Genomic DNA, 16342 nt, shown 5'->3' on the forward strand with positions numbered 1-16342 from the left:
ATGTGCAGTAAATTCAATCTGTTTGTACACTGACCGCCTCCCTTCAAGCTGAGGGAGGAGAGGGTTTAAAGGGAGGAAGAAAAGTCCGGAGAGAGTGACCACGAGAGCAGAAATCACGACTTTATAAAAGGCCACGGCTGACAACTCCTCGATGCTTCCTGCTGGTTTGTTCTAAAACTCGAGGAACAATGTTGGTGACATTTGGTTGATGATTCTTCCTTCTTTTAAAGCCTCCCTCACCTGTAACGTCTGCGCCTACACCTGCTCTGTCGTCTCTCCCGTGCCGCCGGCTTTATTATCCAGGGGCGTGCTTTCGGTGGCCGCTGCAGCCGGCGCCGGCGTGTCTGCCGCCGGCGCCGCCTCCACCAGGGGAACCTTCTCCTTCACGGGGGAGGCCGGCAGCGTCACGGCGGTGCTGGCGCTGGCCGGGGGGTCCTCGATGGACGAGGACGTGGCGGGCGGGTCGCCGCCGAAGGTGCGCGCGATCTCGTCGAAGGTCTTGCCCTTCGTCTCCGGTACTTTGATGAAGGTGAAGATGAAGAAGAGGACGAGGAAGACGACGAAGATGAGGAAGACCCAAGGCCCACACACTTCCTGCGAGGGAAGGAAACTCAATTTATCTTCCAGTCTCAGTTAGGACATGTTAGTAGTTTGTGTTAACAATAATGAATGTTCAAATAAAACGAGTAACAAAGGCTCCGTGTGTCTAGTACATTTAGGATATTTTTTTAAAGCTACAAGAATCTTTGATAATAAGTAGAGAATCTTCAAATAAATGTACTCCAGAAATGAACAAGAAATTATGGAATATGGATCATTCTTGATCATTCTTTCACTTTCAAACAGATTTATGGTACATAAACAGGGCAAAATGTTTATTTATTGTGACTTTAATGTTTTGATGTATTTAAAAAAATCTTTCAACATCTGAATGTTTAAATTCGCAAATATTACAACGAGTTATTAAAAACAAGCTGATGTGATTTAATCCAAAGATTTTAGTCGGTAATGAAAAAGAAGTCTAATAAACCTGATTGACACCTGACCCATGTTTTTGTCCTGAACATTTTTTTTTTTCACCATTTAAAGAAATACATGGATGAATAAAAGCAGGTTCAAATCAGACTAAAAATGTGAATCAAACAAAAATAACATGATAAACATTAATGATTAATCAAAAGGTACAACCATGTCAAACCCCGAACGACACCGTCACTGTTTTCTTACCACAAGTTTGGGGAAGCTCATTCCAACCAGGAAGTTGGCGGTCCAGTTGCAGCAGCCGGCCACGGCCATGGCGGCCGGCCGCGGCCCCTGGGAGAAGAGCTCGGCCACGATGAACCAGGGGATGGGGCCGGGGCCCAGCTCGAACATCGCCACAAACAGCATGACGGCCAGGATGGCCACGTAGCTCATGGCGGGGATGCTCTTCTGCTCGGAGAGAGGAAGACGTGGTTCAGTCTCCAGCGTGAGACGCATCCGACGAGGCTTTTAGAGGATTTTATAATGATGTTATTGAATCAAAATCAGCCGAATGCAGAGGAGTGAGAAAGTAAGTGTAAGATGATGAAGATCCATAGCAAGGATCTTGTGGTCCGCTTACAGGTTTATTTTAAGTTCTGTATTAATTAAACTGGGAAAAATTCACATCTTTATGATTGAACACCCAGAATTGCTTGTTTATATGAAGCCTGTAAATGTTATCTGTTTATCTTACATTAATATTTGAATTATATGAGCAAATCTTTAATTTACATTCAAGTTTTTTTTTTTAATTTATTGGCAAAACATTTCACTCTGTAAACCTGATTAGTAAATGTTTGATGTAAATGACAATATTATTTCACATTTATGTGGATTTTTAATCCATATTATATTCAATCCAAACCCAACTGAAACTTTCAAAACTTCAATAATAATTCAAAATGCTGTTGCAAGGTAGTCGCTATCATCTCCAATGTTTGTTATAATCGCAACTTTTTCACAATTAATTTTAACATGCATGTGAATTGCTTTCATGAAAACCCCAGATAGTACATTTTTGACACTAGTTGGTATTAAAGCACATTTTGAACTGATGGCTTGCCTGTTTAATTTACATGGAGAAAATATTAAGCGGTAACGATGTTGCACTGAGCTGCTTTTACATGTAATGTTCAGGAAGAAGAAAACAACAGGAGAAAGATAAAACTTTACAGCAAGTGACTTTCTACACTCATCATTGTAGATTCTTTAAAAACATAGATGTCAAACGAAGTTTCCGTTGAAACAATTACACCAAACTCACCAGCAGAAGGGAGATTGTCATGAGCAGAGCGCTGACCGCCATGCCGCCCAGTCCCAGGAGGTGTAGAGTCCTCCGCCCCGCCTTCTCCACCAGGAAGAGCTGCGAGTCACAGACAGGAAGAAGAGTAAAAAGTGCTGCCGAGAGCGCAGCGGCATGTGTGAGAGGAAGGTGGCAGGACGCGGGGGGTGGGTGGGGGGGACGACTCACGGAGACGACGGTGAAGATGGTGTTGACGATGCCGGCGCCGATGGTGGCGTAGATGGGCTGCTTCACGCCAGCCGAGGCAAAGATCCCCGTGGAGTAGTAAAACACCTGAGGGGAGGCAGAGTCGTGAGACGAGTCGTGTCTCGTAAATTGTTTCTTGCGGGAGTTTGGGGGGGAAAACCGTAACTGCGACTCACAGCGTTGATCCCCGACAGCTGCTGGGAGAGCTGCAGCATGACGGCGATGAGCAGCGGCTGACGGTACGCCGCCGAGCGGAACAGCTCCGGGATGGTCACCTTCTTCTCCATGGCCATCTTGGCGCTCTCCTCCTTCATCTCCTGCAGGTCTTTGCTCACGTCCTCGGTGCCGCGCAGACGCACCAGAGCTGTTAGCGGCGCAGAGAGAGAGGAGAGACGAGGTCAAACTGAGGCCACAGCCTGATGCTGAGCGATCACGTTTATTATGAGAAAGTTTACATTTAGTTTAATGTGTTTTTACAAAACGGGAACAACTTGACAATTGTAGAATTCTTCAAAAGGCTAGAAACGGAGCATTTTTTTAAATTTTTTTATATCATAGTGGATATTGCTACTTGGTCAATAACATATCTGTCAAACTTTTAAAGCTTCAACACTCATATATGCCTATTAAATCGATCCATTTATAATTTATAAACTCCAAACTTTGCTTTGGAAGAATTCCAGTGAGAGCTTATTATGTCATTTGTACATACGCGTTGTCGCCGAGGAAAGTTCCCCTTCATGATTCCCGACCGTTTGCATATAAAATAGTGAGAGCAGTACAAACGGTATCCAGCCGCTAGTGGAAGTGGATTAGTTTCACAGACTGCTAGCCTGCTGCCGGTTGTTTGTGTTTGATGCAAGGTGTGAGGGAAAGTGGGACAGAGCCTCCGAGTCGACCCGGCGAGCTGAACAGATGCCAAAACCTTCTGTTTGTTCAAGGACTCTTTTCTCTCCCCGGCTCACCTGACCTGACCTCAGAGTCTCAGTAACCACGGACACTGTATCTGCTTCCCTCCATCGGTGCTACCATCACATCCTTTCTCTCTTTTTTCTCTGCCTTTTGTATGTTGCACAATTTATAAGCCCCCCCCCCCAAAAAAAGCGGGAATATGATCTTGTTTTTGTAACAATCACAGTGGTATTAGGTGTAGGCGTAGTGTTGTTTGGTGCAGTAGAGTTAGGAGAAGAACAGGAGCTTCTGGTGTTGCAGTAGTATAGAAGTCGTGTTAATAGAGATTGTGTGGCAGCGGTCTTGTTTTGGTGGTTTTTAAAGTTGCGCTTCGTACCTTTGCGCGCCTCCTCCTCCTGCTTCAGGTTGATGAGCAGAAAGCGGGGGCTCTCGGGGCAGAAAGGCAGCAGGATGCACTGCAGCACAGCGGGCACCACAGTGAGGGCCAGCAGCAGGGGCCACAGCTTCTGGGAACCCAGCAGAGCCTCCAGACCGAAGACCTGAAGAGCAGAGCACCTGATTTTACTCTTCACTTTATATCAAACCTTTGTTGAAATTCCACCACAAATGATTGTTATTGCCTGTGTCACAAGTAAGTTGGGAATTGAGTTCACAGTTTATTTCTTGTTCAAACAAGAATGGGGGTACTTGATTAAGTCACTAGCAACATGTGACGGCCACTCGTACATGACTTTCATTAGTCCGTCTCAGTTAAGCCTGTCTTATATGCGACTGTTCCACGACTGTTATGTGACGTTACTGGGCTTTACTTCCTAAAGTGTACTCGTCATTCTTCTCCTTAACGCATTCATTCTCCTCTATAAGGGTCTCGAACCTGAGCAATCAGGATTCCCACGACCACCCCGAGCTGGTGCAGCGTGCCGAAGGCCCCCCGGAGCGGCGTGGGCGACACCTCCCCCACATACATGGGGGTCAGGCCGGTGAAGAGGCCGCAGAACAAACCGATGACCAGGCGGCCGGCGATCACCATCTCGTAGGAGGAGCAGATGGTGCAGAAGCCCATGAGGAGGCCCCCGATTATCGCCAGAGAGTTGACCAGGAACATGGAGCGACGCCTGGAGAGAGAGAGAGAGAGAGAGAGAGAGAGAGAGAGAGAGAGAGAGAGAGAGAGAGAGAAGAGACATAAAAACTGTAACATTAAAGGTCCGTACATCAGTGCTGACTGATTTCCAAATACGTTTCCGTTGTTAAAGTGCTTTAGCAGCATGTTTCTACATGTGAAAGCGTATTTCGACTCAAATATGTTGCTATAAACATTTGACATACTTAGTATGTTTAGTATTTTAAAATGTTGATTCATTATTAAAAAGAGTGTATTGACTGATTGATTCATTCATTCATCAAAGGTTTTTCTTTTAATCCTGAAATTGCTCATAAAAGAAACATAACTTCATATATTTATTTGCCTGATGTCACTGGAAGACAAAAAATGTAAAAAAAGAATTAAGTGTGTTGTGACTGTGCAAAAGCAGAAAGGAGGCAGCGACTCTGGGGAACATTAGCCAGCTGAGCTGAAGACGAAACCACGCTTCGTGAGCTCCATTAAGAGTAATGGGCTGTGACGGTTCAGCTGAACCACAGAGGACGTCCATTGCAGGAGAGAAGAAGCACCCAAAAGTCACAGTGGAGAAAAAGAAAACCCAGAAACAATTCAACCTCAACAAACAAGCTTTGGGTTCTTAATCAAGACGACCGTCGCAAGAGAGACAAATGTTTGAACCACAGTCGACTGAAAAGTGACACTCGGTGCCGTACCTGCCGAAGCGGTTGGCCATGACGCCCACGCTGAAGGAGCCCACCATGCCGCCCACGCTGAAGATGGAGACAGTGACACTCCAGACGATGGTGCAAACCCCCGAGTCGATGGGCTTCCCGTAACGCTCCATCCAGGTGTCATTGAAGAACGTCAGCAGTTTCTGATGGAGGAAGAGACGCAGACATCGCTGAGGCTCTTCTTTTCATCCAAAACACATTTGGAATATGGAACGTCCACTAACACGGTCAAAATGTGGAAAGTAGAACCGGAAAAAGAAAAGGACACTGTTGATAGCATGTGTGCAGGTATCAATAGGATACATCTGGATCGAGCTGCAATTTAAGTGTTATTGTTGCGAATAGAAAGCGAGTTGCTGCAATACAGGGAGAATTCAGGAATCAGTTCTGACTGAAGTGTGCTGAAAGAATATAGAACCTGGAAGTACAACATGATCATTTCTTCTCCTTATATGTGTAGAAAATCTGTGAAAACTGAAACAGATAACTCAAAATTAAAACCAAAAGCAGCTTCGCATATGAAGCCAGGTTCCGCTGGAGAGTTGCCACCTAACATGTACTTAGTTATTGAGACCAACTGTTCACATCTCAGACTCTTATGCGGCGGATTTTCACGCAGGGTCGCATGTTGACTGACCTTCTCCGGAGCGTTGATGACTCCCGTGTTGTAGCCGAACTGCAGGGAGCCGATGACGGCAGTGGCCAAAGAGAAGAGGAGATAACCTGTAACCTGCTTTTCCTGGAGGCAGACGGGGGGGGGGGGGGGGGGGGGGTAAAGGTTGACATGTGTTAAGGGTGGAGGCGGCAGACTCGGAGACACAGTAGTAATAAATTTGAAATCTGAGCTCCTAATGGGATTAAATCACTGCGACACACGGGCAAATGCGGTAAAGTGGCGACGCCGACGTCAGGCAGGCCGAGTCGCACACATACACACGGAGAATATTCACAGACCAATTTTCACCCAACATGCAGAGAAACCATGTCAAGAATAAAAGTACAGTGAGCTTGGTCCTAAAGATTAACATTTTTTGCATTTACAAAGTAGGAAGATCCAAAGTGCCATAGAACCTTTTGTAACACCAACAATGACTTATTTGTGTATTTATTTATAGTGTTTGTGATTGTGATGTGGGTTTTTTTAAAAGTGCCAACAATACGCCGCCGTAGAAATACAACTCATGAACATTCTACCATGTTATATCTTCTTGTGTTTAATGTACGTACTGCGATATAAAGCTGATTGAGTGTCCCTGCCTATGGAAATCTATTATACAAATACACTTTGATGGCGAATCTATATGTTAGACCTCATCTAGGCCCGACCAGAGGTCGGCGGAGGTCGGGCTGATTATCCGCCTTCTTTACACTCGGTCGATCCCTCACAGGAGATTCGGGTCACGCCGGGTCACGGCGGCAGAAATTAGGCCACTGTGCCTTTTCGCTGAAGTTTTTGAGCTGCGGCTCTCGGAGACTCGCTGCTGACGCTGCAGAGCCGCCGGCTGTCATGCGAGCCGCTGCGGGGAAGCAGCCTCGGGTGATCCGCCGCCCTTGGTGCAACAATATCAGAGCGAGGTCAGGTAATATTAGTGAAGGCTGCAAATCTCGGGATTCGCTTGGAGCCTGAGGGGGCGTCGGCCAAAGGGGGCCAATCAGGAAGAGCGAGCGAGAGCAGCAGCGGCGCACAGGAAATGATGTGAAGGTGATTTCTCTTTTATTTGATTTCATCCTGAGGAGCTGCAGGACGTCTGGTCTGCAAACAAGCAGCAAATAAAATTTGCTTTAGCATTATTAGACTGTATATATATATATATACATATATATATATATATATATATATATATACATATATATATATATATAGAGTCTCTCAACACTTCAGATAATGTAAATAATATAGATTTATTCATATACATATATATATATATATATATATATATATATATATATATACATACAACATCATTGATTCTTCATTCTTCTATTGGATGAATTAAGTCTGCAGAAACAATAAATATTGCTAATTTAGTAATTTGGGTGTATCAACATGCAGGGTTCAGATTTCATGGTTTTTCTTCATGTGTGTTTCTACCCAGCAACATCCAGCACGTTTGGTGTAGAAAATGACTTTTCCTGATTGAATCTCCTTCGGAGGTTCATGAAACCTGCTCCTTTCAGCCTCTGAAGGATCATGAATTCCCTCTGGCTTTCAGGGACATTTAAAAAGAGGATCAATAACCTTGTGAGGCCATGCAGACTGAAATGTTTCTCTAAATGAAACAGGGAGGACGTATTCGATGAGGCGTTCAGCGCATCATACAGCAAATAAGAGATCACTTCTGTAAAATTAAGGGAGAAAAAGCTTCTTTAAATCATATCTGTGCTTTTTTGTCTCAAAAATTATGTTATATAGTTATCTTATCGAAAATGTCATCTTTCAAAGTTACTACATAACAAAACATCACACACACACACACACACACACACACACACACACACACACACACACACACACACACACACACACACACACACACACACACACACACACACACACACACACACACACACACACACACACACCTTCCTCTCCGTCTCCATGTCTGGGTTGTTTTGTCGAGTCACGGTGACTCAGCAGTCAGATTTCGGGTCACATGACAACACCCAAAAAAGTCTCACTTTGAGATCAATGTGAAGGTCAAACATCATCAAACAAGATCAAAAAAAATTGTGCTGAGAAACTGAACAAATTCTTTATTTGAGAACTTCTTCTCTTTACCTTTTAGACAATTTAAACAATCTCTAAATGTCTTACCTGAAAATTTTGATTCTCTTTCAATTCAAAACTTGCCCTATAAATACTAATCTCATGAATACAGGATTTATTTTCATTCCATTGCAGCCGACATGATGATGATTTGCACACATCAGCCGTGACGTCATCACATCATGTGCAGAAGAAAAACCAGAGGCGAGCACCAGACAAACTTCCGTCTCTGTGGTATAGCCTTTCACTGTGCAGATGCTGAGTTACCATGGCGACGGGAGTCGTGAGGACAGCATCAGACCACGGTGTCCTCACACACACACAAGCTCAACACACCCGTGCAGCTTTAATGTAAAGTTATTGTTAATGTCAAATGTCCCATCTCTCCCTTCTTTTCCTCCATTCGTCCGACAATATCCAAATCCCTCCCTCCCTCATCCTCCTCCGTCTCCACGGCAACAGCCGAGAGGTGACAGCTTCATTGACAGCCGCTGAAGCGGGACCGCCGAGCTGCAACACATGCAACAGGCGCCCGCAAAAATCAAAGCCACTGCAGCGATGCATGCACGAGGGCGTGGACTCGCACGCTCAGACCTCGTCTGACCTACATCTGCACGAGAGTCGATCAACCAGCGGCATCGGGTTGTTGACAGGGTTGCGTTCAAGAGCGACTGCTTGCCGCGTTTTCGTGTACGTCTGTGTTGTTGTCTTGTTGACACGCTGATCCGCATCGGCGCTAAAGAGAAGCAGCGGGAGGAGATCACGGTGCGACGGCTCGCCCTTCACACACTCACAGGCCACCATTTGTCATTTGGACATTTTTGTGAAAGATGACACAGCATTACCGTAAATACATTTTGGTGAATGTATGTTCACATTTCACACCATGGCGGAAACTAAAGTGGTGAATTGTATTTTTGTGGCATAATACAGAAGCAAAACTTTCAACACAGCTTCTTTCAAAACTTTTTTTTAATGAATTCCTGCTTAATGTGTCTAAATGTAGTGTAGCTCTTATTTTCTTCTAAACCTGATATTGTTTTCGAATTTGTTGTTGTGAAATGTAGATAACAGTTAAAAATGTAAAATCTGTTGGTGACAAATGTGTTTAGGAATCCCTGAATAATAAATCGAACATTTCCCTTTCTTGTTTGGTATTTAATGTAAATATAAAACAGATTTTAAAAGATCTAGTTTTCTTTCAAATATAACATTTTAACTTTTGTGCTGTTCTTCCATCAATGATGCAATCTATTCAGAAACGTTTAAACAAAACAATTAGTAATTATTGTGAATGTTATAAATATTGCAAATAACACACATTTTATTGAGAAAGAAAAGCCAAAAACAGTTTACCTTCATTAATTTGAATCGGGTAAATTCAGAATTGCACTGTAACTTGTAAAAACTTGTTTCTTTGATGAAGACCTTGTCATTTTATCTAAACTTAAGTGAAAGCGTCATTAAAGACTACAAACTATTACATGGAACCTCCTTCAGGTTGTTTTTATTTACCCTGGGTATTGATTCCCTTAATTTCCCAGAGGATTTGTGTCCCTGTGTTACTTTACTGTGTACGTGCTGACATACACATGCAGCTGCAAAGAGAAAGACAGACGTACTGTCATGAGAGCTAATACCTTTAATCTTTACGTGAGTTCACTCTAAATGTTGTAGATTAATATTTTATGGTTCTAAAAGCCTCACAGGAAGTGTTTTGAACGTCTAAACGTGATGTAATTTCACTTCTATTCAGATTCAGTGAAACACAATGCAGCAAGTAAAAAATAAACACACATTGGATTGTCCTTCTTCGTGTCTTCGGTCGTGAAGATCTTTACTTAAACATGCAGGACAAACGTGACTCACAGAGAAGCTGCATATGAATGTCCCCACTCACACCATTAGACCCAGTACAGGCCTGCGGGCATGATGGGGGGGGGGGGGGGGGGGGGGGGGGAACCACAGCCTGCATTCGCAAACAAATCCAGAAGATAACAGGAAATCGAGCACAACGATGTTCTGATGGGTGAGTCAGTGAGGTTTTATAGCACTCAGCCTCAAAACGCCTCAAAACGCCTCAAAACGCCCACACAGCTCTGCTCAGACACTCACTTCTTGTAGAACCAGCCTGGATTGATCATTAAATGAATGAGATGAAATAGAACTCCACTCGCCTGTCCTTCCATCGTCTCGGATGTGGCTGCAGATGGTCAAGATGTCGAGAGGGAGGGAGAGAGAGAGAGAGAGGAGCTTCAGGTGGTGGTTGAGACGCTGACTCAAGACCCGCCCGCCGGCGCTGACAGCTGCGGGAAAAGAAACGGACCCGAGCGTGAGGAGCTGTCCATGGTGCTGAGGGGGGCCACGCGCGCCTCCATCGCCGGGGCAGCAACACCGACGGCTCGTTTTCTACTCAACACATCCGGCTGGAATGAAGTACAGGAAATAACGACGCGAACCGCTTTTTCTTTTTTTTTTTTTTTTACCTCCGTAGGTCAAACTGGAGCAGGTATGCGAGTTTAACCCCTTCCGCGACGCCGAAAAATATAACAAATAGAGCTTGAAATGGTTGCCCATCAGGGGCGTGAAGGACACTCACCTGTCGGGGTGAAGGTGGGCTGCGGCCGTTACTCTCCTCCGCTCATATGAACCGTCTCCGGAGGCGCAGCGAGGAGGACCGCACGTAGCCGTGGATGGACGTTGTTTCCCCGGTCAGCCAATGAGAAACGGCGACGCTCGGATGTCGTGACGTGGCCACGCCCCTTTGTTTCATTAATTTTTTATTTTTTTTTACGTGCAAGGGGGTTGCGTGACTCGTCCGCATCATCACCGCATCCCGCGAGGCGAGGCGAGGCGGCGTCGACGTCTCCTATTATGGATGCGTAAAAGAAAAGTGGCGCATGCGCAGGGAGGGGAATGAAAGGGGTGGTCGTGCTGGGACGAGCGTGCGCTTCCCTCTCCTCATCTTCCCATGATGCCCCTCTCTCTCTCTCTCTCTCTCGCGACCTTGACAGGAGCGCGCAGTGACGGACGCCGCTGATGCTGCAGATGCTGATGCAACGCGGCCGGTCACCAGGGCAACGAGTCACGAGATGCGGCTCGGCTCAGAGGATGGTGATGATGATGATGATGACGATGATGATGATGGAGAAACTTCTGGGACGACACAAGAGTACACAAACAAAAGCATCGACAGGATGAAAGTGAAATGTGGTGTCAAATGAACGCAGGCTTCAGTTCCCTGCCTCGTGATTTGCTCGTGACCAAAATAAAAAAATAAATAAAAAAAAAGTCAGGTGAAAACCTACATCAGAGTTTGTGTGAAAGGATGACTCACCACCTTCAATAGTTTAACTCCAACTATCTTCACGTATGGAGAGAAACGGTGCATTTACAATATGCATGCTTCCTTTGTTTTCCTTTAGAAATAACCTTTATTTTTCTTGTAGCGGATGATGACAGTTCATAGTCAAAGCCAAGCTGTAAAAACACATAATGCAATAGTTATAGAAGTTCTGGGGGGAAATGTCAGTGTATTTTACACCAGAATGTTTCAGCAAAAATTGGCTTTACGTTGTCATTTTCAGCAATTGTTACGTTTTGCAAAAACAAAGCCATTTTATTCACGTATAGCCTGCACCACAGCAAAGAGAAACTTTACATTTAAAGATCATTAAAGCTCTATTTCACCAGTTTGACTGCCCTGGGTTAAGGCTGTCATTGTCTTGTTTTGTTGTTCCCGATGTTGTTTGAGAGGTTAGCGTAAAGAACAAAGCACAGTTCACGGTTCACAGTCTCATTAAATAATTTATTCAGTTGCTTCTGTACAGAAATATGAGCATGTTTCACATTAATGTAATTAGGAGGAGGCAAGAACAGGTCAAGTCTGAACACTCAGATCTTCCCGGGGAAGTTTCCGTCGGCCAGCTGATCGTCCCATTTCTGGACCTGCAGGACAGAGCGAGAAAGATTAGCAGTGTGTTTCAGCTGTTTGGGCCACTGTAGCTAAATATTTATGTTCTGAATGTTTGTTTTCATCTCAGTAATCATCGTACCGGAAAAACATAAACATAAACCCCGAGAAGCAGCCGTCGTGTTTTCAAAATCACAGTAGAAACGGCAGAAGCGAACCATCAGTATGAGTTCGTGCAGTTATGACACACCAGCGTTTGAAATTCCACATTAACAGAAGACCCACGTATTGATCACGTATTGAAGAGCCAGAAATATTTTGTCAATCACGCCGACGCTGGAGTGAAATCAACGGAGAGGTTTCAACTCGAGTTGTTTTTGACAATTTTGACGAAACATTCTGGGTTTTTTTTTTTTACAAACTTAACCCTTGACAGCAGGATTTTGAGGCTGATGCTAACCAACATCCATATCTCAGCTTGAGTCTCAGTGTTGGCAATGCTAAAGAAATGTGTAAAAAAAATTCATTACAATTTCCAAGAAATGTTTACAACTTGTTTGGGGGTTTATTGGGCCGGATTGGAGCGTCTTGCGGGTCATTTATGACTCAAAACCCTCATTTTAGTAATTCTTAAAATGTTATTAAAAATTAAATAGTAAAACAGTTAAATCCAGTTAAATGTCCTGCTCAGAAATATAAATGCTGTCCAAATGAGAGTTTAACCTTTCTAAAAATGTCTAACATTAACTTTTTGTACTTACTTCATTCTACTACTATGAACTTAAATTTCTTTCCCATTACATGATATGTGTTTTTTTTTTTCTTTTAATCTATGAACTTGAGTGATCTGGTAGCCTGACGTACCCAGCTGAGAGGGCAGAGGCTCTTGTAGACCCTCTGGTACCAGTCGCAGGGAGCCGTGTCCTGGTCTTTAGCCGACAGAGCTTTGTTACATCTGTGGTAGTCTGTAGTAAATAAAATAAAATTAAACATAGCAGATTTATCCGACATCTTCATGCTGCGTAAACGACACGGAATGAAACATCAGTTAAACCTCCAAGTAAAGAAACAGCTGATCGGTTTATCTGGACTGAGCTGCTGCTTTTGTCCAACATCAATCAGCACAGATTCCCAGCAGGACGCATGTGAGGCCTCAGCGCGACGGCGGGTTGATGACAGGCTGATCGTTGATTAAATGAGGGAAACGTTGCGTACAAGCGAGTTATCGGTTGATTCAGAGGAACTGGCAGTGGAGACCCCAGACCGGAAATACACCCGACCTGAAAAACCGCCGCCACTCTAAATGTGTAAAATACTTCAGTCACAGATTGTTTCAATGGAATTACAAATCTAATTACAATTAAAAAAGTGGATTTGAAGAAGGAGGGATGAGAAAACTAGACTTTTCCCTTCGCTGCTCATCAGCTGATGCAACGTTGCACCGAGGCGTAGCAGAGCCACTGCAGCGGTTTGTTTTCATTATAAAATAAAGCAGGACCGATCACATCACAGATTGGAGGCGCTCATCTCAGTATAACAAATGCTTTTGTGTGATTAGATTAAGGGAATAAAATGTCAGCTGATGGCCTTCAGAGAGCGACTCGATCTGGTTTCAGTGTGACCTTTACAGCGATGCGGCGCAGCCGGAGCTTTTAAAATGTTTCTCCGAGGCACATGTGACCTGCCGCCATCTTTACCTGCTTTATGTTAAAAGTTGAGCGAGGACACTGGCCTGTGCTGGCCTGACGCGAGGAAACACGTCGGGAGTTAAGACGAGAAAGCGCACGAAACACGCAATAAACGAGGCGATTTCTTTTTACCCAGGAAGTTCTGGTAGCAGTTGCGGGTCTGGTTGGTGTTGGGGAACCGGGCGTCAAAAGGAGCCGTCCTGTAGTTCTTGATCTTCTCCTCGATTTGGTCGGACATCTTTCAGCGGAGGCAGATCTACGAAGAGTCAGAAACAATGTGAGCATCTCTCCCAATACTCTCTACTTACACATCATTGCACGCACAAAATGAAGTTACAAGGTGATTAGAAAGCAACAGGATCAGAGATCTAGAGGCTCATACGAGTTTTATACGTGTGTGTATTTAGCACAATTGTGTTAATGAGGTAACTTGACTCGTGTATTGTGAACACTTAGCTGTGAGGCAGTAGTAAAGGATCAGAGCAGACTTAAGCATAAGTTGTAACCTGCTCATAATAATAAAATATATATTTACAGGTGTAGTTGGTGACAAATAAGAGCTGCCACACCTCAAATCTAAGCCTCCATTTTATTAAATAATTCCCAAATAGTTTAAAAAATATATCAAGCTTAAGTAAAGACATTTTAAGTTTTTTTTTGTTTTTGTTTTTTTAGTTCCGTTGATATCTTCAAAATAAACAATATTTTATAAGTATTTGTGGATGTACATTAATGTAAATATTTATACAAACCAAACAAACAGAAACTAACAAACCAAAACAGGGCCGAATATACCAAGTAGATACGCTGAGTATCTTAGAATGATTGTTATGGTTTACGAGTTATATCTTTAACAAAACAAGAGGAAAATGTATATAAAAAAATATTTTTCAAACGGAGTTTGGAACGTGGGACAATAAACAGCATAGTGTGATATAAAGCAGGTGCAATACTCAGTTTCCGAAGCGCCTGGTTCACCTAAAAATCGCATTAATATGAGACGAAAGCAACATTTATGTTATACTTGTGTATATCTCGGCTTTCCTGCGTTAATCATCTGCGTTAAAAATAGTAAATAACAGTTAAGTCTCCTCAGATGTCACTGAATGTGTCCGTAGGGTGAAACACGACGTCAGAATCATAGATTTAACATGAACGAACATGATATCAGCAAATAAATCTCAAACAAATAAGCGGAAATCAGCGTTTTCAGTGATTTTTTTCTTTGTTACCTTTAAGAGGGGAAAAAGTCAGATTTGCCACAGATCTTCGTCCTTTACGATCCTGAAGGGCTACAGGCGCAATGGATGATGGGAAAGTAATGGAGGCTAAACCAGCACTGGTTTGATTTAACAAGGTGACATTACCCTCTGCTGGAGGGAGGGGGGAGGTGCAGCTGCATGCTGACGCTCCCTGCTGGATGGACGAAGGAGGTGCAGCCACAGGCTGATGCCCCCTGCTGGACGGAGGCGGGAGGTGCACCTGCAGGCTGAAGCCAACAAAAATGTCACCTCACAATCAACAAATATTCGTCGGGTTTAATTGATTTAGTTGCCATACGGGTAGTCACACAATGTTTACAAATGACCCTTTCTTGGCTCTTCACTGAAATACTTGGAAATTGACAAAAAAAAAGAAAAGTATTTGACCAACTATTTATGAAAACCATTTAACCTTCACTGACGATTTGCATTGTTTCCATGTAGGATTGACCAATCGAGGAAAGAAAATTGTTTAAGAATCAAAATATTTCATAAAGTCTAAAATATACTAGAAAGTTAACACAGCAAGAATTTCTTAAAAAAAACAAAAAACTTGAATGGTTCAAATAGGTTCGGCTGCAGGAGCCGAAGTGAGTGAAAGAAATGCAAATAATTCTCAGAATTAGCATTCACACAATGAAATGTATAGAATTACCTGCGTGAAATTCAGTGAAAGAGCACGTTGAAGCATCTGTTTGCATTTAAAGGCTTGTTGGTGTATATTCACAATTCAAGACTTCCTGGGGTTTTTTTTTCCAGGATTCTAATTGGCTTTCATAACTTCAAGCTTATTCCTACATCGCCCCCTACAGGTGTGGCATGCTCATAGCAGCTCTGAACCACCTTTATATGTCGGTCAGCATAAATTAAGATTTTTTATTTAAACATGGAGAGGGAAGATATAAGTTTTGTTTTTGTTTTTTTAAAACTTTGAACATGCAAACTTTTTAGGATCCAAGCACAAAACCCACTAAACACGCTCAAATGATCATCAAATTTGACAAGCTCATCATGCCTGGCGAAATATTTAAGGAAATGTAAAAATGAACCCCCAGAGTGTCAAAATGTGCTATTTAGCGCCACGTAGAAACTCCACCACGGCCCGTAGGAATGGCGTAGGGAGATCAAACCAAAACTCAATTGTTCGTCCCATCAAGACCTCAAAATCCCTTGTCGATACCCCTGACATAAATTCAACAGGACATCTACAATTTGCCTTTCAAAGTAAGATTTTCACCCAAAAGAGGCCCTTTCAAGCTCAGTCCCTAAATACAATTTCCTATACATCGATCAGGTTTGGGGCTTTTCAGGTTAAGTTTTATTCAGATAAAGTAATTTTCATGTATTCTTAACTCATAATGTATTGTGTGTAATGTCAAAAATAAACAAAGTTGCTCACGATCCACATTCATGATGTTGACAGCTTTCTTCTTCAGAGGTCACCACTGTCGACCT

The 16342-nt window shown here is 43.4% G+C and overlaps 2 protein-coding genes across 2 annotated transcripts; both read right to left on the reverse strand.

Annotated features, from left to right (window-relative positions):
- Positions 1-255: 255 nt before the first annotated feature.
- Positions 256-8828, reverse strand: LOC308144666 (solute carrier family 2, facilitated glucose transporter member 1-like; the record flags this gene model as incomplete). Its single annotated transcript, XM_080515846.1, has 11 exons — positions 256-594; positions 1228-1431; positions 2288-2386; positions 2495-2599; positions 2689-2876; positions 3801-3963; positions 4299-4539; positions 5240-5400; positions 5895-5996; positions 6695-6807; positions 8633-8828. The coding sequence occupies 11 exons, from the start codon at positions 8826-8828 to the stop codon at positions 256-258; spliced, it is 1911 nt and encodes a 636-aa protein (XP_080371972.1).
- Positions 8829-11811: 2983 nt separating this feature from the next.
- LOC308144890 (cytochrome c oxidase subunit 6B1-like) lies at positions 11812-14951 on the reverse strand. The gene is made up of 4 exons (XM_080516152.1): positions 14858-14951; positions 13758-13881; positions 12802-12902; positions 11812-11972 (listed from the first exon to the last, which is right to left on the reverse strand). The coding sequence occupies exons 2-4, from the start codon at positions 13861-13863 to the stop codon at positions 11919-11921; spliced, it is 261 nt and encodes an 86-aa protein (XP_080372278.1). The 5' UTR covers positions 13864-13881; positions 14858-14951; the 3' UTR covers positions 11812-11918.
- Between the last annotated feature and the right edge of the window lie 1391 nt (positions 14952-16342).

The sequence above is a fragment of the Blennius ocellaris genome, assembly GCF_963422515.1.
Source record: "Blennius ocellaris genome assembly, chromosome: 20".
NCBI classification, from domain to species: Eukaryota; Metazoa; Chordata; class Actinopteri; order Blenniiformes; family Blenniidae; genus Blennius; species Blennius ocellaris.

What these genes read in the sequence shown, in the direction of transcription:
- LOC308144890 (XM_080516152.1), bottom strand. Translation starts at nt 13,863, where the DNA reads ATGTCCGACCAAATCGAGGAGAAGATCAAGAACTACAGGACGGCTCCT. An exon ending in CTGCTACCAGAACTTCCTGG is followed by an intron (nt 12,903 to 13,757) that starts GTAAAAAGAAAT and finishes TATTTACTACAG; the next exon opens with ACTACCACAGATGTAACAAA. An exon ending in GCCTCTGCCCTCTCAGCTGG is followed by an intron (nt 11,973 to 12,801) that starts GTACGTCAGGCT and finishes TCTGTCCTGCAG; the next exon opens with GTCCAGAAATGGGACGATCA.